Source organism: Aythya marila (assembly GCF_965140915.1).
Source record: "Aythya marila genome assembly, chromosome: 6".
Classification (NCBI taxonomy): Eukaryota; Metazoa; Chordata; class Aves; order Anseriformes; family Anatidae; genus Aythya; species Aythya marila.
The window spans coordinates 9,375,612-9,398,969 of NC_139047.1; the positions used below are offsets into that span (position 1 = coordinate 9,375,612).

At 45.0% G+C, this 23,358-nt stretch overlaps 1 protein-coding gene across 1 annotated transcript in view; it reads left to right on the forward strand.

The window, feature by feature from the left end:
- Positions 1-16,981: 16,981 nt before the first annotated feature.
- DRC11 (dynein regulatory complex subunit 11) overlaps positions 16,982-23,358 on the forward strand; it is a gene marked incomplete at both ends in the record, with an annotated part of 98,838 nt that continues 92,461 nt past the window's right edge. Inside the window, 2 exons of the mRNA XM_082763216.1 lie at positions 16,982-17,370; positions 21,098-21,422. Of these exons, the coding sequence (XP_082619342.1) occupies positions 16,982-17,370; positions 21,098-21,422 (714 nt within the window). The remainder of the gene's footprint in view (positions 17,371-21,097; positions 21,423-23,358) is intronic.

The window sequence follows — 23,358 nt, forward strand, 5'->3', positions numbered from 1 at the left end:
CAAGAACGCATGAGGTTAAGCAAACACCAGAACATTTTTCAAATTAGTCCTAACATTTGTTGCTTGTTTTTCCCACTTAATCCTCACAATCATACTCACGGATTTGCGTTTTTGCCGTGCTAGTAGACTCCAACCCTGGGCTTTAATTGAAACCAGAGCCTTGCTCACGAGACAAGTGATTCAGTGAGACAACCACATCTAACCCAGCCATAGCTCAAAAGAGCCCAAACCCAGGGAACTGAAACAAACCTGCCACATTTCACACATCAAGAGGGAGACAGGAACACCCCAGTCTGATCTCCCATCCCTGTGAAGCATCACCCAACATGAACCCTATTACCAGCCCTGTGGCACCCATCTTGTTAGGCACTCACATTCCCTGTTGTGTACAGAAATAGTGTTGCTTTAAATAATATCCAAGCCCTCTAGAGGAGCCTGCTTGTCTGTGTGTCCCAGAAACCATCAGACCATACGTGCCTATTTTATGTTTGATGATTTCGCACACGGAGGAACCTTTTTCACTTGATATCCAGCCCTGGCTGTGGGCCTCCTTCACGTCCGTGCTCCCTCAGTCTGCTTCACTAGCCAGGCCAGCAGATCTGAACAATTCAGCACCAAAACAACTGAAAACACAAGCTGATGACTAAATGTTAATTAGCATGAATGGCTTATTCAGAGTATTTTTAATTTGTTGGACAAGGCAAGTTTTGACTTGGTTTTCTTGGTTTAAGCACCAGGAAAGCATGGGAACACTGGAGTCATGCAGCCATAGGCAGGTAGTTTCCAAATAGTGATGTTGTTTTCAGGAATTCACACATGGGCCAGGAACTACAGTGATTTCTAGGGCCCATCAGCAAAAAGGACAGGCAGCATGAAGCATCACAGCTTTCCACATGTTAACTCCCATGCTGATCAAATGAAGAGAATGCATCTTTCTCTAAAATGTGTCCTGCTCCAAGAACATATTTTGTTTATTAAAGAAATTAGGCCAGGAAGGGCTCTAAAGGTGTTTTCTGCTCTCACAGATGCAGCAGAACAACTGGCAGGGCCACGGCATCTCCAGGCTTTGCTTTTCACTCCTCCTGACCATCCCACAGAGCTCAGGGCTGCGGCTCCTCTCTGCAGCAAAGCCTTAATCCTCACCCAGTCCATCCTGAGGTCCCACAAACAGCACAATTGTGGGGCAGAGAAGGGTCCAGAAGTACCAAGCCAAATGTCCCTGCAACCATGGGCAGGGAAGGTGCAGTTTTGCCCCTACACCTCACCCCTGGCACATTTCCGTCACCTTGGGCTCCGTCCATACCGCAGCTGCACTACAGCTTTATTCCAGTGCTGTAAAGGGCACTGGCTGAAATCCCTTCAAAAAGACACCCAGCTTCCCAGCTCGGCACCCAGAGCTTAAGTTAAAAGCAGCCACCAGCTAACGCCTGCAGACTAAACAAAAGTTTTTATGCTGCCCACAGTCTGGACCCGTAATTGGAGAATCATACAGCATGAAATCTGCTATTCCCTTTTCTTTCATATCCCTCCCTGCCTCAGCCAGCGCTGATCTAGGGGACTGTATCACGCCTTGCTGGTAAGAAGGAATAAAAGCACCTTCTCATTAGCAGTATCCTAAGAAGAATAAGAAATAAGGTTTTAAAAGCCCCTTGCTTCTTGTTGGCCTTCTAGCTTCCTCTGCTGCCTGTAACCACACACAAAGTGCTGGTAGGTATGCCCCAAAAATGAACTGCAGTAAGTATGAACAGGAAGCAAGAGAAAATGCAGTTGCAGCAAACCACTTCAAAAAGACTTCAGTTTTGCTCAGAATTGCTCAAAAAGGAAATTTGCCACTCACGGATGTTCACCCTTTACCTTGTACTCATAAAACAATAATGATTTTTAAAAGGTAGTCTGATTTTCTCCTTTTTTCTTGGGCAAAAAGGATTTCTGGAAGCCAGGGTCTAAAAGCAAAACACAAATAGGAAATACAACTGCTTCCTTAGAACCATATTGGGATTCTTTGTAAAAACGCCTAGCAGCTTTCACTGCCTCTGGAGAGCAATTGGTAGATTTTAGGGGAAAACTAAAACATCAGTGGCCACAGTGATGTTTCGCAGAATAATTTGGAAGGGGAAATCCAAAATAACTGTTGACGTGCACAGTGCTGAAGACCTGAAGAGGGCACTTAGCACACCTGGGACGAGCATCTCCTATCTGCTGTAATTACAGTGAACAGTTATCAAGGACACCTCCCTCTACAAGCAAGAAAAAGTTATGTAAGCGTTTTAAGTGGTTAATGCAGCTCTTTTAGTAAACATAGATGGCACAATGTCACCACTTTGCTGAGATGATATCAGCAAACAGGCATTTTTCTCAGAAAGTACTTGCATAAGAAAACTGAGGACATTGAGCACACTCCAGCTTCTTCTTATCTTATTCTTAAACACAGCCATTAAAAAGAAACTCAAGCAAACCAAAACACTTAGAAAGGCTGCATACTTAAGTGTTCACATTGACGAAACGAAGTCATGTCCCGAGGAGCTCAGCCTACAAACCTAACCAGATTTAAGAGCCAAATTCCCCCAGGGTGCAGAGCTGGGGCTGCTGAGAGGTCACTGCTGTGGGAGGGACCCGCGCTCCTGTGCTCCAGCAACGGCTGGCTCCTGCCAGCGCAGCGCTCCCAGGGGCTGCCCACATCTGCTCAGCAGGATGAAGCCACAGCACACACAGATCTTGCCACCTAATTTCATGCATCGCAGACAAAATGATTATCTGGGGGGCTGGACCTCTTCCTTTGCAGTCCCACATCGTGTTTTCAGAGGTGGTGGGAGAAAGCCTTTGACCTGTCAAGTGCCTTCGTGAAGGTCTCAGTGTTAGCATCCAACACTCTCAGCAAGATAAACATACAGTAATTTAGGTTGGAAGGGACCTTTGGAGACCATCTGGTTCAATCCCCTGCTCAGCGCAGCAGCAAATAAATAGCAGCACGTCTCCTCTGCTTGTGCAGCCAAAGGCACAGGTGGGCAACGCATGAGGAGTGGGGGAGCAAGAGAGAGACCTCGACACAAGGAAAACCTCTCCTGCTCTGAAAAGCACTGCAGAAAACAGTCTCCTGCCTAAGAAGATGCTGCTAAACCACATGCTGCCCTAACCAAGCATTTCAACTCTTCGACCCTGCACTCCAGAGCCTGGGAGGCTCTCCTCTTCCCACAGCACAGGACACAGTGTAATGCAAAAAACATTTCAATATTCAGGGTGAGCCAAAGGCACGTGGTAACTGAAGATGCTGAAAGCAAATCTTGTGCCTGGGCCCAAAAAGTCCAGTACTGAAGGTGTGGAGTGCTGCCACCAGCTAGCTCTGCTGTAGGAAACACCCCAGTGCTCCTGCTCTCATCACAACCACACCAGCTCTGTCTGCTCGTCACAAAATGACCATGGGGGCTGCCAAGTCCAGGCCTAGTGATATTTTCAGTAACACCCATGTAGCTAAAGGACTGCTTTCACAGCAATGCTACCTCACGCTGCAGGCACTTGTAGGGATGTGGACGTAGAACATGCAGGTGCTTTCTTTGCACTGGTTTGATTTTCTGTCTTCAGGTGCAGGTTTGCACAAATGACAGTTTTATTGATACACATCCAGTTCCAGCACAAACATGAGCCTAGGCCAGTGGGCTGGAGCTCCTGCGTGAGAGGAGGCCAAGGAAATACAATTGTAGGACACGTTTTAGAGATTCTCCCTGATTTTAGACCTCAAGCCCTAGCCAATGAAAAAATCAGGTACATAAACTCTGTGCTTCCACACGGCTGTCTGTAAAAAGGAGAATGTATACGGTACCTTAAGTCTAACTTTTACCCTTCCCTGACAAGGACTGGTGGCATTATAATCTACACTGCGTGCCTTGTAAAACAGCAAGGGTCTGCGGTTTAACAGAGTGATTCAATAGGCAGCAAAGAAAAAAAACAAAAAGAAAAAAACTTACTTCATTTACCCCATGCGGCCAGCCTGGGAAGAGCTGGATGGCAGCAACAGCAGACAGAAGTCTCAGAGGTGTTTCACCACCACACACTTGTCTCAGATAAAGAAAAAAAAAACTGCAAAGCCTTGATTGAACTGAGCAATTTCATCTGTTTTGTGCTCTGAAGAAGCAGAAAGAAACTGTGCTACCCCTTTCCAATTCTGACAGTCTTACCCCATGCTTTCTCCTGCAACAGTTAGGAGCTGTTTTCTCTCTGGTCTTTTTATCTCATCACACCAAAAGCAGGGACAGGCCTGGAAACAAGATTGCAGCCACCAGCTTTCATTCATAAATCCGCCTGAATCCTTGGCACAGCAAAGTGAGCTATTGTGGTCATTTCTCACAGTTTACCACCTTGTAGCCAGAACGTATTGTTTTTATTGCTATTGTGAGAACAAGAGCAGGGAAAAAATAATCTTGAGCTTCCCTTCCCCTCCCCACTCCAAATCAAATATAATGGAAAAAAAAAAAAAACAGGCGGATGTCAGATTCTCAAGGGTTGGTGTTTTTTTTTTGAGCTATCTACAGGAGCTCTGTCTGGTGCTGCAGGTTTCTGAGTCTGAATTTTATCAATGGGTTGTGCTGGGTGCATTTTAAAGGACAGCAGGTGTTAGAACAATGAACCCAGGCAGCCTTTACATCTGGGCTACAAAAGCCATCTCAGTGTTTACAAGAAACAGGATAATCAAGAAAACATCCTGCCACAGGCACCTAAAAACTACAGCCCCTTGTTATTCATTTTTCTCTCACACTGTACAGTTTATTTATAGCTCGAGAAGTTGAACCAGGAGGAGGAAAAAAAGTTTCACACTCATTTCCATACAGACGTGACGCACGAGCAACGTGAAAGGGACTGGCCACCAGGCACTCTGTTCGCATTGCTCCTTCAGCTCTAGGTAGGGTATTAACCCTTGAGCTCTTGCCATGACTAATGAATTAGCTGGGTATAAGTTGGTTTTGCTGCATTCATACAGCCGTATCAGTTGCACCTCTCTTGCTAACTCATTCTGGGGCACTCCAGATGGAAATTCAGTCATCATGTACTGAATATAACGTCCCTAGAGCTTCAACACAAAGAGATGGGCAATTATGGGGGAGGGATCGTGGAAATTGCTCATCCATCTTAGCCTTCAGTGCTTGTGTTTTGATCCTTACGGCCAGCAGAGTGCAAGAGGCTCCTCGAGAGCTGACTGCTTAGAGGGGACATAGAGGGTCCTCCCAGTACACCCTCTGGAGGAATTTCCTTCCCTCCATAGGTGGTTCTGGCTGCCCAGCCTTCAGGGTTAGAAATGTGAATGCACGATGCATCACGCACACCTGCAAGGTTGCAATCAAATTTCAGCTGCTGATGGACTGTGGCTACCTACAAAAACCACAGTTCTCAGCCGAAATTATATTCCCCTCTTCTTCTTTCTCAGTGCAACCAGTTCCAATGAAGTGGCTTTTAGTAAAAGTTTTTAGTAAAAGCTGTTATACTTTTTTTTTTTTTAAATTCAAATTAGAAATTAGTTTTCATTAAAGATGCACCAAAATGAGACCTCTAGAACATTGCTCCCCATCAGCAATAGCATGGGAAGCTCCAAGGTATTTCTCCATTCCACATTAATGTTTCATGGCTCAGGTCATCCTTATATCCCGCAAAATTAAGTATTCCATCTGTTTATACCCCTCCTCCCCTTCTATCCTCCCTGCTTTAAGAGTTTCACTTCTGGAAGCCTTCAAAACATGCTAGCTAGAGCCCCCCCAGAAACCCAGAGAAAAGAGAACTGAGCTGCCCGGCCTCCCAAGGAGTTTGACTTCCTTACTTTTGAGATGAATCAAAGTGGATTAACTCAACAGGTGCTTTACTGGGGAGTGGGAGGGAAAACAAAACAAAACACAATGGAACAACAGCCTACGTGCACAAATACCAGATGAATGTGTCTGCTGGGTGAGGAACTGCTAAAGCAGATGGCTAACATCCACTTCTCCTTTAGGCCCATGTCACTGGCTTTAAAGACATCAAGTCCCAGAGCCCAAACACCTCCCATCAATCAGACTGAGTGTCTGAAGTGGATCTTGCTGATCCAGATGTGGCCCCTGAAAGGCTGAGATGCCTCCTCTGCCCCTTAATCACAGTCTCCTCCCTGGTTATCCTCTGAAACACCAGCTCCCCAGCTGGACTGCAAAGGCACCTTAGTCATATGCACAATTCCTTGCCCTAGATGAGAGTTTTTCCATCAGTCTCCGTTTTATGCATTGAGCAGGACAGCTGAAGCCAAGTCCACCACCCTGTAAATCCACGGCAGTAGCTCACTGCAGATATATGTAATTACTTAATTCGTCAACTGGGTAAAACAGCTATTTTTTCCCCTGAACAGGAAGACCATCAAATAGCAAACAGCACGGCTATGAACTGACCAGCATCTTCGACCCTTTTCCGCCTCCTTCCATTGAAAGCAAGCAGCCTTTTACTGCTGTGAGCTCTCACTAACCCAGGGCTCTCCGGGAGGCCGGTCACACCGAATCTCCTGCCTATTTAAGACAGCATGAGGCACGCTGACTCAGGTCAACTACAATCCCATGGACAATAACTGCAATTGAAAGGAACAGATAATGGCTCATGCAATTGAAAGGAACAGATAGTGGCTCTTTCTCCTTATTTGTTAAAACCATGAGAATTTTTGAAGTTTTCTGTGATGAATGTGCGGACATAGCTAGCGTTAGAAGTCAAACTTTTTGTCATTTTTCCATCGGAATCATACATTTGTTTTTGGCTTTGGAAAACATCTCAGAACATGGGCTTAAGCTTTTCTCCCTTGGTGGCAAAAACAATGAGAAAAGGAAAGGTATGCTAAAAATTAGGGGAGGAGAATAAAGCTAGGGATGCAAAACAAACTGAAATGACCACAAGCAGCAGACCCAACATATTTTCAGTTGCCCTTGCTAGTGTTTTCAAAACATTTGGAAGTCATTGCCTTCCGAATCCCATTTCAGCTCTTCAGAAGGCCTGTATAACAGGCATGCTTTTTCTTCCTACAGAGGAACAGATAGACTTATAGCCATTCTCACCTCTCCATAAGTTTTGAACAGAGGCCACCCCATAAACATGGATATTCACCACGATTACTTCACAAACCCAAGAACAAGCAAAATTAAGAGACAGTGATGTAAAGCGTTAATATCCAACAGATACTTTGGCTCAAAATAAACTAAATGTTATACACCAAATAAATGACTGGGGGGAAAAAATGAAAGCATACAAGATATTCTGAGCTCTCTCAATAGGGTTGTGAAAATTTTCCATCAGATAGAAAACCACAGCAAATGCTTTGGACAGAATGGGAAAAAAACTAGGTTGACAGCTGCATTGGCAACCATTCTCCAAGAGTGGGTTCAACCCCATTTACCTCCTTTCATTTTGACAAGGGTGAGAAACAAATAAGAGCAGCAGATTTTGGCTTTGTAGGTTCTTATTTAACCTTTACATCAGAAAGAAATGTATACAGTGTTTTAAATTGCTGGCTGTTGAGTCTGTGAAGTGTGTGAACGGTTAGAGGATCTGTATATCTTAAAAAGAATTGAAATGGGCCTGTCCGGAAGTGCCATTTCACATTTGATGCTGAATACGTCTTCATATTACACAACCAAAAGAAATGCTACTTATTTCCAATATTTGCTTTCCAGAATAATATAGAGGTGACCTTTGCCCTCCTAAGTGATTAAAGCTTGACACAGGGTTTGCATTAATTTATTAAAAACTTGCTAGGTGAAGCCAAATGTTAAAGCCAACTAGTTTTCTAAAACCTCTACTAACAAATTACTTGGATAATCGCCAGAAGCCTGAATCCAATCCCTTTTTCTATTTCTTTCTCGCCAAAAAACATCTGGTGTATGTTAATTGTCAATCTGTATTGACTGCAAGATTTATTCTGGTCGGCGGCTTTACGAACAGCATTGCAGATAATTAAAAGGCTGAATGCTGATGAACAATTGTCAATACCGAAAAAAATCAATACGCTACCAGATGTTTCCTAATGATAGAGAGTTGACACTATTTGAACTGGCTCTTTTGAAAGCTTTAATTTTATTGAACAACATTTATTTCATGAGAGATGATTTGGGGTTTTACTTTTTAACAAAGAGAGAAGTGGAGTGTGGCATGGCATTTAATATCTGGCTGAGATTTAAAACGCACTCTCCTTATGAAGTATGACATTTTATACCTGAAACCACAGGAACATTTCCCACATTTAAGTGATAGAGGAAAATTCTTCAAATTAGATTTGAACTTTATACCTTCTAATTCTGCTCCAGTCCTCCTCCTCCACATACCATGCTCGGGCCTGATGAACACGCTGGTGCTATATCAAAGTCTAATAGACCTGACTACCGACAAATCCCCTTCACTTAGCCTTGAAGTAAGCAGCAAACCTCCTGTAGATCATGGTAGTTAATGTTAACTGGCAAATAGCTCAGAGACTCATCACACGACAAAATGAACTGGTCAGCGCAGCCCTACTGGCAGCGCCATTCCTCCCCAATATCAGAGCACGCAAGGATGTGAGCTAGAAGTCAGCTCTGAAGCCGTAATGCAGTCCTAAGTCCCCAAGCCTGCAGTGAAAAGCCGCCCAGAGCTCCTTTACGCACGTTAATCCAAGCTTAAAGGGAAACCAAACATCTATCTGCAAGGAAGCCTCGAGCAACAGCTTGCCAAGCTTGTCTGAAAGAGCTCCTACTTCTTCCTGCCCTGAACACACAAGTTTGCCACTCAACTGGATTGCAACCAGGTCCCCATTTGGGCACTTCCTTTGGGACCCCAGCTTCACCCAGCTCATTTTCAGCATGCAGAGAGGTCCCTTCAAGGACTGCTCACATTGTCAAGAGATGCCCCTTAGACCTGGCGCGATCCCACACTGTACTGTAGGCTGAACAAATGCAATACCCACACTGCTATTTGGGGTTACGTACAGATAAATGCTGCCACAACGTCAAGAAAACCTTGCAAGTCTCCCATCCCAAAGGAAAGAATGAATTTGGCCAAAGAGCCTTCCCACCCCTCACGCTGCTGGGTCTATTCCAAACGCCGACCGACACCACCTCCCTGAAATATTCCACGCACCGAAACTTTTAATGCTGTGCCCCAAGTCCCCACGGCAAAGCGAGCAACAGGACTCCCAAGCTGGGGCCCAAAGCCTCCGATCATCCATTCTGCATGCTGGAGAAAGCCCTGACCCAGCCTTTGCACGCTCTTTGGGGCAGCAATGCACAAAACAGCACTCCTCCCTCAGTACTGTGCCTTGGGGCACAATCCAGACCTTTGTAAGTGCTTTGAAATATGAGTTGCAAAGGCATAACATTTTTTCTATTATGTTCCTCGCTTTACTTTAAGCCCCCACTCAATAAGAGACAGGTGCACTAAGCTCTTTGCCAGGGACCTGAATTTAGAGGAACAAGGCCCTCCAGTTTTAAAAGTTATCCTCCTGTAAGCTCACTAGTCACCTATTAAGCTTGCAATAAAAGGCTTTTTTTGAAAAATGATGGCACCTAGTTTCCAAGGCAGCAGAATTTTTAAGCTCGTATTTGCAAGAGCCTAAGGAATTACTGACGCCAAAAGGAATGCGCTGTAGAAAACCCATCACCTATTCCTGCTGGATAGATTAAATAACATGACTTTATTTTTTAATGCAGCGTGATCAGGACAAGAAGTCACTATCGATGCTATACAAAAATATACAATGTGTGGAAAAACAACTACAAATCCCTTTAATTTCTGGTTGTAGTGAGAAGCATCAGCCTGCTGCCTGTAGGAATTGTTGGAGACGCGTGATCCGGGACTGGAAAGACTGAGACACTTCACAGTATCGACTGACTGTCAATGGTCTGCTGGACTTCAATTACAATTTGGTGTGTGCCTAGATCTTTTCTGCAGAAATGGATCAGAGAGTAGGACCTCCCCTGCCCCAAAAGGCTCACAACCCACACAACATGAAGGAAGCTCAGAAAGAGGCACAGAACTTGAAAGAGGGCTGTGGTAGCTCCAGGGGGAGAGACTGGATGGGAGATGAAGGAAGGAAAAGGAGAATAAAGCTGGAGAAGGGGATGGAAAGCAGCTGAGACAGACCCCAGGCAGAGATGCAGCCACAGCAGAAAATACAACACCAGGCAATCATTTCAGGATGAACAGCCCAGGCAAAGCTTCACCATTTCACTTCAAATCTTTCTTGAAAGCACAAGGATTCAACAAGAAACCTAAAGCAAAACAGAATATCTCACACTCCTCAGTTTCTCTCATCATAACCTTGTATTTTCTTAGCCTAAACCAATTACTCAATCATACAATACTCTCATTTCGGCTACAAAGCAGGCTTCTTTTCCATGACAACAATATCAACTCCATGCATTTCATAATTGATTTTACTGCATGACTTTTCTCAGCAAAGTGATTCACTCTTTTCAAGTTCCCTACCAGCTGATGAAAATGAAAAGCCCCTGAACTTCTGCACAGACTTGTGCACATCACTTTTTGAGGCTCAATTTCCCATTCTTAAAAAGAAGATGTTTGGTTTCCTCCAACTTTTTTTTTTTTTTTTTTTTTTTTTTTGGTGGGAGGGGAAGAGGGGGAGCAAAATGAGCAATGAGCATTACTTCATCTTTCATGCTGCTTTCAGCAGAAAAAAAGATCATCCTTGCACTGAGGTGCTAACAGAGGGCAATGAATTCACATTAACATAGTATCAACACCAGAGCGGTTGCCTTTCATATCAGACAAACCTTACTTCCACTGTGTGGCTCACAAAAAGGAAGATCTTTTTTTTCATGCATCATGAACTATACACAGGCTTCCTCACTTGAGGCACCGTCTTTGCCATCCACGTCGTTATGAGCAATCTTGTCACTCCCATTTCAACTGATTCAGAAAGCTTCTTGCTTTTTAGTCTCAGGCACACACGATGGGTTTCTTAGCTATTATTTTAGAAGCTATTTTTGAGCGACATGTTGTAGAGTAAAAGAACCACAGTAATTTTCTATTAGGACTGACTCTTGAATTTATTTATTGAAACACAAGTGTCATTCCCTTTCTCTTGGTGATCTGGGAACTGAGCAAAAGAACGAAAGGTATCTTGAGGTGGATGAGAAAATGTGTATTGCTTGGGGGTTACAGCGAAATTGGTTCTTAAAACTACACACGTTTATGGAGACAGTATCACTGGGACTCTGCAGGTAAAACCCTTGGCTGAAAAAATAACTCAGATGGAAGTGCTGGCCAGATGCCCGCAGTAATGGAAATAAAAATGTGAGGCTCCCATTCAGACTGTGGAGTTATCTTGGTTAAGGTATTCAGCGAGAGCAAAATGCAAACTAGTTACCAATGTAGAAAATCCCCTGACCTACAGGTGGGTGAGAATTAGAAGACATTGAAAGGAACTAGGCAGATGCCTGATGGAAATAGAACCAGCATGAAGTGGCGCTTTCAGATTAACACTGCTAATTACAAGTGGATTTTCACCATCCTCCGACCAAAAGAAAAGGAACAGGTACTCAGTTCACATAGCCAACAGGACACCAATGAAATCAGGAGACTGGCATAGCCATCACACGGCCTGAAAAATAATACGTCTTACATGATTTTTATTATGGTCTTGGTTCTTCAAGGCTTACATTTTCAAACTTTTCTCCAAAACCATGGGGGCTAGGAACTTTATTTTGAAAGCGCTATAGCCAAGATTCTCACCTAATTATACAAGCCAGGACTTCAAGAAAAAAAAAAAAAAAAAGAAAAGAAAAAAAAAAAAAAAGAAAAGGAACACAGACACCCAGAGATTTATGGCAAAAAATGTGATCACTGGCAAACACTCATTGTCCCAAGCTTCTCTCTTTTTTCCTTCCCCACCCGCTCTGTGGAGGAGTGCATTTTTTCCCCAGAATGATGTGCCGTAATCCTGTCTTGCTGGCTTTTATTTTTCCCCTTTTAAAGGAGGCGGCCTTTAATGTTCTGTAATGGATGCTTCTCGTGCTGTATACACGCAATAAATTAAAACAGGATTATTTTTAAAGACTCCAGCTTCACCACCATGTAAGTGGCTTGCTGGGCTGCCAAGGAGCCATTGTTTACAAGGAAAGGAAGCAGCTGTGCAACCCTCGCTGCCAGCCTCCGACAAAAGCAGGGCTCCAAAATTACGGGTTTGATTTTACAGGCCACGCTGCAACGCACTGCTACGTCCCCTCTCGCTGACCGGGGGAGACAACAAGGAAAAAAATGAAGCCAGAAAAAAAATGAGCAAGTTTTGCTACGCGTGCCTGCGTGCCAAACGTTACCGAGCGTGCGCTCGCTTCTCAACAGATCCATGCCTGCAGATGCGCTCGATGAACAGCGCTGGGATAAAACTGAAGGGAATAAAAACACGAGACGGGTTTCCACCTGCTATATATATAAATATATATCCCATATATACAAATATATATATATGGGTTGCCGCCCCGTACGTTCCTCGGGCGGCTTGCCCGCCCCCATCTCCGTGACAACGGCGACGCGGCGCATCCCGGCGCCGGGTGCTCGGTGCCCGGTACCGGCCCCGTCCCGGTGCCTGGTGCTCGGTCCCGGCCCCATCCCGGTGCCCGCTGCCCTCGGCATGTCGCAGGCGTGAGTAGCGCCGGGGGGGACCGGGCCGAGCCCGGAGGCGGCTGGGAGGGGCGGGGGGGAGCGCCCGGGGAGGGCTTGGAGCCGGTGTGGGGCTGCACGGGAGCTGCGCAGCTTGGGGAGAAAACACCCAAAATTGAGACCGAGCGCCCCAAAATTGAGACCGAGCCCTTTGGAGAGTGCTGGGCTCAGCCCCACAAAGCCTCAGGTCACCAACAGAATTATCCATACCCCAATATGACCCACCCTGAGTTAGGTCCTCTCCTGCTCGCCAAACACGCTTTTTCCTCCCTTACAGACCAAAGTTTGCACATATGTTTTTTTTTTCTTTTTTTTCCTCCGTAATGAACTCCTCATGCTTTCAGCACAATGCAAAGCCTCACAAGTTTATTTGCAATAGCCAGACACCGATGATGGCATCACATCAAAATGTCTGCAAGGAGCCCTGCCCGCTCCTCCAGCAATACCACCCATAGAAAACCTGACCCTTATGTTTAGAAAACCTTCCTCCCAGACATCTCTCTGTGCCAGGTGAGACCCCGGAGGCTTTAAAACACCCCTCCACCTCCAAACTGGAGCAGCTCCACCTTCATCCTTCCCTGCCGCTGCCTCATCTGCCCTCGAAAGCCCAGACGCCATTTCTTTTCCAGCCAGCTTACTTTTCCCAGCTCAGGAGAAGGGTGAGCTGAGAGGAATAAGGAAAAACACCTGCAAGGGTGCTGCAGAGTGTCCAGGGGCTCTGTCCAAGCACCCAGAGCCAGCCTGTGGCTGCTGCAGGTTTGGGGAAGGCTCAATTTGGTTGCTGGCTGACCTGGTGCAGACCCTGGCTTGTAACGCAATAATTGTGCCTCACACTGGCACCATAACTTTGTTAGGGGAGGTTTATAAAATCATAAATGGGTATCTAAACTGCATGGTTTAAAACAAGCAGCAAAAGTAGCGTTTGACCTCTTCACAGGACAGTTCTCAGAATCTATTGTTCCTGCTGTCTGAAACACAGCCCACTCTTACTTGGGCTCAATTAACACAGAAGGAATTAAACTGAGTGTAGCTGAAGAATTGTTGTGCTTCCACAGCTTGGTTTAACTCAGTTTAATATTAATAGAGAGAGTGCCCTTTACTTTTCCTGCCGCATTGCCAGCCCTACACAGTAAATCCATATAAACATGATATGCATCGCTACACCACAAGACAAAAATATATATACACTCCTGTTCCCAAACGAGGTAGTGATACTGCTAAGGGTCTCCAGTTTGACATTGAAGCTGCTTGGCTCACTTACTGCAATCACGCTGTAGCTGTGCACATTTACAGCTAAGCAAATTCAGCCCTTCGTAAACACGAGTCTGAATATGCACCAGCTCACCAAGTGCTGCATCTGGAGAGCTGGATTTAAGCAGCTGACTAGATCATTTTGTTTCATGTATTCTGCGTCTCACTAGACCAAGTTTTTGGGGTAGTTCATGCTCTTTATTACCTCCCCAGCAAGTAGATGCAGGTCATCACATGAGAATCATAGCATCCCTTTGAAAAAAAAAAAAAAAAAAAGTGAATCAAAAATTCTTCCAATCACTCTGGAGAATGAAAAGTACTAAATTCTTAAATTCTTAGCTAAATATACATAGGCTTAATTTCATTATTTTTAATTGGTTGAGGCTGATAATGCTGGTATGTCAATATGAGTATTCACTACTCACAACTTTGTGCTTCCCAGCACAGAGCTGAACAGTAATCAATGCTGCTAGTTAAGAAACAGGAAAGTGCTTCTGTTTTGCCCTAGGTTATATTATTTTGCAAGGAATGGCTGCCTAAGCTGCCATGTCACATGGAAGCCAGCCTCCATCCTGCAAGGAGGCAGGCACATCAGTAAGCCACAGCTGAGTTTGTAACACAGATTTTTCAATACTGTACAGTCACATCCTGTGTCCTGTATAGAAAAGCTGCACAGCACATAGCTTTTTTTTTTTCTCCTCGAGTTTGAGGTAAACGGCTGCTTTTCAGACATCTGGAAAAACAGCTGCTATGCACAGAGAGAAATCACACGCGCCTCGTGCAGCCAGTTGGACGTGCCAGAGTTACTAACTGTGCACACAGGGCAGCTGCCTCGCATGCACTGCATCTCCAAGCAGTGGGATTGGCAGCAGTGCAGCGCAGCATCATGCTGCACACAGCCTACTTGTTGAGGGTTTCAGCATTTTTCATCCATGTAAGTGCTGACGATCTTCAAGGCCCTGTGGTTTTCACAGAGGTGTGTTCTGCAGCTGGTGGAAGCATGTTGTTCCCTGCTGTAGTAAGCTTTGTGTCTTTTTTTGGGTTGTAGGCAGGACACTCAAAGAGCTCAGCTACATCCCTGTGGGGCCAATAAGCTCCAGCAGCCGGCCAAAAGAAAAGTTGGCGTGTCCAGACACGCTCGACATTTTCTAAGGACAGTTGGTAGCGCTCACGAGGAAGCACGCCCATTACATTTGCTGTGAAGTTGATTAAGAGGTGCTCGATGTATCCCACTTCCTCAAGTGCTCAAGCCCCAGCATTTGCATACAGATGTACATTTTGTTCCAGACATTGAGCAGGAGATTTGCGTAGATGTTATTGCATTTGTTTTCCTGCTGCGTTTCCTCCTCTTTTATGAATTCGCTTACCATTTACTTGACCTGTAGGATCTGGACCGGTAATTTCTTAACTCACCCTTACAGCCCCAGTCCAGACATGTTCAGAGCTGAGTCTTGGCACTGCTGCCATTTGTACCAGGTTTTAATCAGCTGCAAGACATTTGCCACTGCCACCAAGGAGCTTTAAACAATCCAAAAGCTTTAAAACTTAATCTCGTATCACAAGCAGAACTTACATAAAGTCAATGGTTAAATATTAATCTAAGACAAGATCTCTAGCGTTTCCCCTTCTGCTTCTGACAAAAGCGACCAAAGGAGAGCTGTATATTTTATGTTACATCCCCAAAGCTCAGTTAAAGAAAATGAAGGCTGCAAAACCAAGCACTGAAAACGTAAGAAAATGTCAGAGTGACTTCTCCTCCCCTTCTCTCCCCCTGCGTTACGTGGCTGCACTATGATGTAGTTCCATATTTTGTGATCATGTCCTGCTTTCTTCCCGTGAGGCCCAAGCCTCACGCGGTGATTGGGCTGTTGTTGAATGTTTCTTTTTTATCCCCTCATCCAGCACGTGGCCCCAGGCCATATTCTTCAAATTCCATCCAAACACCACAATTATTAGCTCCCTCCTGGGCATTCTTATCATGTTCTCGCCAATACATCTCCCAGACGGATTCATCTTCACCCCTTTTTCCACCCCTGGCAAGCATCAGTGTCATCCTCCTTGTATTAACAGAGGAAAACAGAGACAGAATCAGAATGATCACAACCAAGACTCGAGGCTGCATCTCTCCCGTGCCTCCCTTAATGAGCAGGTAGGGAAAGACCTCGTGTGTTACTCATACCTTTCCTCCTTTGGGAAAAAGCATTGTCAGCAGATCTATCCCAGCAGCACTCGTGCCAGAAAGCAACTGAAAGACGAGGCTACAGTCTTCAAGAAACTGAGCAGGCAGCGTGAAGTTTAAATGAGCAAAAAGCCTGACAACAGTAGAGAGGCACTCAGAGCGTTTGTCCTTCGTGCATGCAACTGGAGGTGGTTTCCTATGACGAATAGGAAGACTTCCTATTATGTTTATGCTACAAAAATCTTTTATCCCCTCATCACATCATTGTTTGAGTACCAAAGACTGGAACTGGAGATGACAGAAGTGCAGAGCTGTTCGTGCTGTGTATGTTTTCTTCCCCACTCACAACTGAAGCCTGTTGAGGTTTATCCTTCAGTTTCCTCAAATACTTCAAACTGTAAAACATCGCAGCTAGAGCAAAGAGGGAAGTCATCTAGCAGCCTTGCGTTAGCCACCAGCTAAACAGTTTGGCATAATTACAAGGCTATTGTTATACTAGGAGCAAGGCAGGCAGGCCTGACCGAGTGGCAAGCCCTCACTGCTCCAGACCATAAGCGAAAGGCTTTTAAAGCAGGAACTGATTCAGACAATGTTTAAGGCCATTTCTTTCTCCTTCTTACAGTCCCCGCTGATCTGTTTCTGTCCTATAATAAGTTTAGCCCAGCAATCACTACGCAATGCTCGAGCAGGCTGTTGTGAGGGAACAGGTACTCTGCTGACGTGAATAATCCAGCAGCCAGCCCAAGCCTGGTGCTTTTTCAGAAGAGAAAAGCAAGGCAGCAGCTTTTTTGCAAGCCCCTCTTCCTCTCGGGGCCTCGCTTTTTCCTCCAACCTTTGTCTCCTATTCCTTTATTTTCACAAACGCTGCAGGGCTGGGTTTCCCTGCCTCCTGTTTGCCCAGGGCTTAGCACAATGGCTGACCTGTCAAGCACCCAGAGGAGACCCAAGGACCCTGCGCACGCTTCCTTGTCGCTCAGCCCACGCCTCGGTCGCCTGCAGCCCTGCACGGACACCGTGACTCCACATACAGCCTCTGCTGCCTTGGTTCACACCGTATATTTTGCAATACACACCACAACACTCGTAACCAGACAAGGGAGTTTCTACACTAGGTGGCTAAAGAGAGCCGCACCAGTTCAGAGCGCAGTTTTCACTTCCACCTCTTCACATCAGAAAATGCTGTGCATTTCCACGATTGGAGTGTGGGAGCTTGAGGTACTTCTGCCCTCAGAGGACACTCCAGAAAAGCCAGGCATCAAGACAGCCTGGGTTCATCAGACTGTGTGTGAATCCAGCCTGGCGTAGCTTGGAGCACAAACTGTGCCACAGCCTGGAAGAGCAGAAAGCGTTCCCTTTGGCTGCCAAATAAAAGAGACAATTTGGAAGAAAAAAAAAAAGAAAAGAAACAAAAGCAACCCCACTGATGCCAGATTCCACTCCTGGCTCAAGAGTGGTCTGAGGGACAGTTTGCATACTCAGCACAAATCCTTCCAAGAAGGGTGTGCTTAAGTCTCAAAGCCAGTTCAACACAAGTAGGCAGGCTAATCTCAGCTGTACTGAAAACCAACAGATTTCTCTAAGTGTAAGAAGAGATGGGTCAAACAAACATGTAAAGCTAAAAGGCCCTGGATTATTAAAAAATGAGGCAATGTGTGACCTGGCAGGATTTTAATCGTCTCTTTATAACTTCAGCAGAAAATCATGTGTCTAAATTTCACTCAAAATAAGCAGATCAGGAGCAATAAAATGAAGTTGAAGCTGGAAGTCATGTGAAGGCAAGAGTCTTCTTACACACTTGTACTAGGCTCTGCTTCCACTTCGTGGGAGTGAAAAGAAGGGATGCTGGTGAGGAGGCAAGCCCTGACCTTCCCTCCCCGCTGTAAGCTGCCAGAAATTGCTCTGGGGGCTCTGGAGTTAAGTCACTTAATGTGTTTTTTCCCCTCGTCCCATTACAGCGTTGCTTATTTTTCCCATAACACTCCTATTTGTAGTTGCTATGACAATTAATTTGCAGCATCATTTATACACAGACTGTCTGCAGAGATCAAGAAACTGACTTCCTTCTTTCCCAGGTTTTGATAAGCTTATGCCTCGAGAAGGGAAATTACATTCAGTCCTGCAGCTTACCAGCACTAGCAGGCTAGTCGGATGCTCTAATCCATCTCTGGTGCAATATCGTCCTCAGGCACGTGCGTAGCTCACAACCCGGCCATTACGGAGTGGGAACGAACCTACCAGGCAAACCAGCAGCAGTAAATAAGGAGCACTCGAGGCTGTCCTACATTCCCCCTTCAGCACGTGGAAGCAATTGGAGGGAGTTTGCAGCTTAACACAGTGGGACACTGAGCAAATTGGGAAAAATCCAAATAGAATTTGGGGTTGCATGCTGTCTGATTAAGAGGCAAGGAGGGTCAGTGCCATCCCTTGCTTTTAACACAGCATCTTGAGGACGTGCATTGCTTCCCCTGAACACATTAGTCCCTAAGCAGAGGGTGACTGTGTTCAGGGGCAGTGAGATGCACACTCTCTGTGGTCACTTCTTCCCCAAACCTAAACAACTCCTCAAGAGCCAAGTCCTCCAGCAAGGGCTATAAACACCAAGCACATATCCTTCAAACTACCCAGAAGTGCTCTTATCTGGACACTAGGAAACGCCCAAATAATTATTTAAATCCAGATTTGGGGAAAGGAAGCAAATAGCAATGCACATGTCCTCTAGTTTATAAATCAAGGGGATCCCAAGAGACACTCAAATCGTCCTTCTGCTGACACTGCCCAGCTATCAAGTGCCTGCAATTCCCAGCCACCCAGCTCACAACCCCAAAAGCTCTAGGGACAGAGATGTTGGGCACCCTTCTTGCAGCAGGCAGCCACCAGCCTCCCACAGCTGGAAATTCAGGGGGTCCACCGCAGTGCTTCATTTCTGAGTCTGACCCCTCTTCTGCCCTCACTTACGCAGGACATCAGTGCTGCAAGAGCTCCAACCATACCATAATATCCATAATCTTAGCATTAGACCCACAGCAACGTGTTTGCAATCATCCCAGTGCCGATCTGATAAACTAATACTTTATGGAAACAATTACATCCCGTTTGCGCAGCCTTACATTAACGTACTCCAAAGGATTAGAGCGCTTCTTCCCTCTCTGCCCTAAAAAAAGTCATTCAAAATAGAAAAAGAAACTGGATATTAGCTGGCTCAGCAGGGGGAATCACTTGACGTTCCTCAGTTAGAGGAGAGAGAAAGAGGTTTTTTGTAAACCAGAGGGGACGATTGTGGAGCTAGTTCATGTTTGGGTATATCCTGGTGTCTTCATGCAGTAACCTGTGCTAGAAACTCTCTAGCCCAAAGACACCACCCTTCATAAATCAGCCATATAGCTATGGAGACAGCCCACGGACTTCCCTGAAGATTTATAATCTCCCCACTATCAAATCATCCATAGGTAGGCAAAAACTAAGCGAGTACAATACCACGTTGTTCCCTTCTGTGCTGATGAATCTCATCGGTTTATGTTCTTCCATGGGCTGGCTTCAGAGTAAGCGCACAAAAATCCCATTGATCAGCTGGCCAAACCACCAGGTCAAACCTAAGGGCCTTGTTTAGGGCCATCTTTGTCCCCTTTGCTGGTTTTATTTTGTTTATCTCCTGCACCTGGGTTAATTACTGCAATTGAGTGATTCAGCTCATGTAATGGGATGTAAATGAGGGAGGAAAAAAGGAAGGGGAAAGACCTGGGTGGGCTGCAGAGGCAGTAGGAAAAGCAAGTCCAGCTGCATCCTGCAGAAACCCAGGTCAGCTGAAAAGCATAATATGCACTTAAAAAGTTAATGGAGCACATTCAATGGCAGAGTTTAGATTGTTAGGGGGTTTGGGTGAGTGCTGGGGTGAGTCTCAGCAGCCCTGGCAGCATCCTGCTGGGATCGGGCTGGGGCAGCGTCCTGCCACTTGGTAGTGTCTGACTGTGGTCAGCCTGTACTCCGATACCAGAAGTAATAAGGGCAGCTGACAGAGCTCCTGCCTAGGTGTTTAGTATCAAGCACAAGCGAAGTTAGCAGCAGCCCGGCTCTCTTTTCAGAATTAACACCCAAGTGTACCCTCGGTGCTGCATGGATCAGCAAGAAGTCTGCTCTGAAATTTGTTTAGTGGAGACGGAGCGGTTTGTTGTGCTCACCTTTCTTGGCAGGGTTGACAAGCCTGCGGTTTGGGCTCTTCTCTGAGCAAGTCATTGCCCAGAGTTCATTTCTTTATTCAGCATTGGTCTACCTTACTGTGCAAAGCCACTGACAACCTGCCCAGCAGAGCTCAGCCTATTCACACCATAAAGTGCAGAAGTTCCCAGGTAAAAAGCATTATGGCTTCTGGAAATGAAGCTGGCCTTAGGCGACATCTTCCATGTCACATAGCTCCCTGGCCACTGGACCAGACACATAGCAATTGCTTGAAGTGCAACAACTGCTTCCACAGAAAATAAGTTAATTCTTTTCCTCCCTTCACTTCTGAAATAGCACACACAGCCACAGGGTAGCATTGGCACCAATACAGTCCTCACCCTAAAATTAACTCAGAGCAACCAGGAAGGCAGCACACCCTTTAGCAACATCAAGTAGTCCTCATCCCAAATGTGGAGAGACCTAAAATAGAATTTTCCCTATTCTAAGGACTTAGGGAGAGACACCTTTTCTATGAAATCATCCTCTCACTTAGCACAGTTGAATGAAACTCACTGACTGCCCTGTCAGGGTCGTAGCTTAAAGTGGATGGTAAGGATGAAGTCAAATTTTTTTAATATTTGAAGTTTCACTAATAAAAAAATAATGTAAGATGCCTATTTTTAAAACAAACAAACAGAGTAATTTTGCTAGTGATTTTGAAAATTAACTGCAGTTAAAATCTCCTCGGAAATACAATGGCTTGCATTTCCAAACTTCCTTTTTGGAGAAACCCATGCTCATAGAGTCCTGATATCATTGCGTGCTGGCTCTTGCTGCTATGTCAGACTAAGACAGTCTCCTTTTTTCAATCAGCACTTACAACAAGATATGGACAGATGCCCAGAAAGACCTCGACATCCAGCTCCAGATGGAGAGAGAACAGTTCCTCCAGCCAGAGAAGGACCGCGTGAAAGTGTTCAAGATGTTAGCTTCTTCCTACATCAAATACATGCAGATCTTCCGCAACTTGGAGGAGGCGCACGATGGACTTGTTCACCAGCAGAAACGGGCAGCGATCCGGCAAGTGCTAGATGGCGTGATTGGCCGCATCCTGGAGATGAAGAAGGAGATGGTGGCGCTGGAGAACTCCGAGTTTCATTACATCGATAACATCCTAGAAGATCTAAAGCTTCTCCCGGTAGGTCTACCTCTGTACTGAGCAATTCCACAGGAACCCTGCCTACCCTGTATTTGAAGGAGAGTCTCATTTACTCGCTGTCTATGAAGTTGCACCGAGTGATTTAGCTTCTTGGATGTTCAGTAGTGTACAGTAATCAGTAATTATGGCGTGGTTATTAAGGATCAGAGTGCATTCAGTCTGTGATGAACTTTATGTACTGGAGCAAGATTTTAAGTTGGTCTGCCTGATCAGTATGTTGTATTTGTGCTTATCAGTAGCAGCACAGGCTCTGGAGGTCTTGCTCTTACACGTATCCTAACATGAAGTCATATTAGCTTAGACAGCTTCGGCGTGAACAACGAAAATGACTCTACCTGATTTTACAGTGGGATTAGACAGAAAAGGACAATTGATAACTAAGGTACAGTCTGTTTCAGTCTGCCCTTTGCTTCACTCTGAAGCAGCCTGGTCCCAGGCCTCTTCCAGAAGCTACAGGTAGTGCTAAAAGTTGCATAATTTGTCCCAGTACTTTGTAGTACATTGGACTTCTAAAATGAGTACTAGAATGAGAGATCTGAAACCAGGTTCTTACTGTAAAGGAGGCAGGAGCTGGGAGCATCTTCAACATCCAGGATTCAGGACTGCCTGAGCTAGAAGTAGCCCCGACATACAGCCTGCTAAACCAAATGAGTCTGACAATAAGGCAAAGTCTGGAAGTTGTGCTTTAAAAGCAGGATGAAAAACGAGCTGTTAAAGGATAGCTACTTCTCTCGCAGACAGCTCCACCTATTGTCAAATTTAGGTACCGCTGGTAACAGCTTTGCTGAAGAAAAAAGTCGAAACTGAAGTTACTTCAGTTTTCTGGATCTCAGCTACAACACGAGATAAATTGCCTAATATCATTAGGGAATTATTTCGAGATTTGCAGACATATTACTGTTTGCAATTGCATGTGTATTTCATTCCGCAAATTTAGGAAGTAATTGCCAAGAATTTCAACCAACTATTTACCTTCTCTTTTAATCATAACAGAGAATTATTTTAAAATATGAGAAGGCATACTGGGGATACAAACACACCTCTGGGGAAACTGATCCTTCAAATCATATTTTGAAATCACTAAGGATTGCTGTTTTTATGACTTATCAGTAAATCCACCTGCAGGAAAAAGTTGGCAAGCCTGAAAAGTAATGCCTCACATCTAGTAAAAAACAAGCATAAATTCAAATTCCTGAGCCACACCTTAAATTGAAGAAGGCCTGAAATAGCTTCCTACTACAAAAATAGAAAAAAAAGCCCCGAAGAATTTTTGGACTTTTTCAAAAAACACATTGTTTTCCACAGTAGATAGAAATACAGACCTGATTAAATTTTCTTATAATCACATATTCTTGGTTCCAAAACAAAATCATTGGCCAGAACTTAAAAAATAACTTAAAATTCTTAAAGAACATTTCCAGAAAGGCTGTCTCTAGTTCTTTCTTTCAACATATTATTATGGGCTAAAAACCAACATGGTTATCAGCAGAGAGCAGAACAGAGATGCTAACTCTCATTTCATACCTCATGGCTGATGTTGCAGAGTGCTTCCTCTACTTTTTGCTGCATTACTGAGGCCAGCTGGGGTGAAGTTTCATCTTTCTCTAGTTCTGTGTCTCATGTTTTTTTATGGTTGCCTTCCAACACTCAGTGACTCCATTTATTAGGGTAATTGTAAAGGTATTTGGATACACAAATCCCATGTGGAGCTGGGAGTGGCTAGGAAGCTGTCAATTTGACTTGAGGATAAACATTGCAAGCCTAACCTTTCAGTGTTGGGCCCCAAAAAGAGATTATTAAGAAGAGTAGTCTCTACTCCCCACCTCTGCCAGCCCCAGTGTTATGGCTTTGATCTCATCTTTCCAGTCAGTAAAAGTCACAGTCCAGAATTACTGGTGATTAAGGCCCAGGTTAG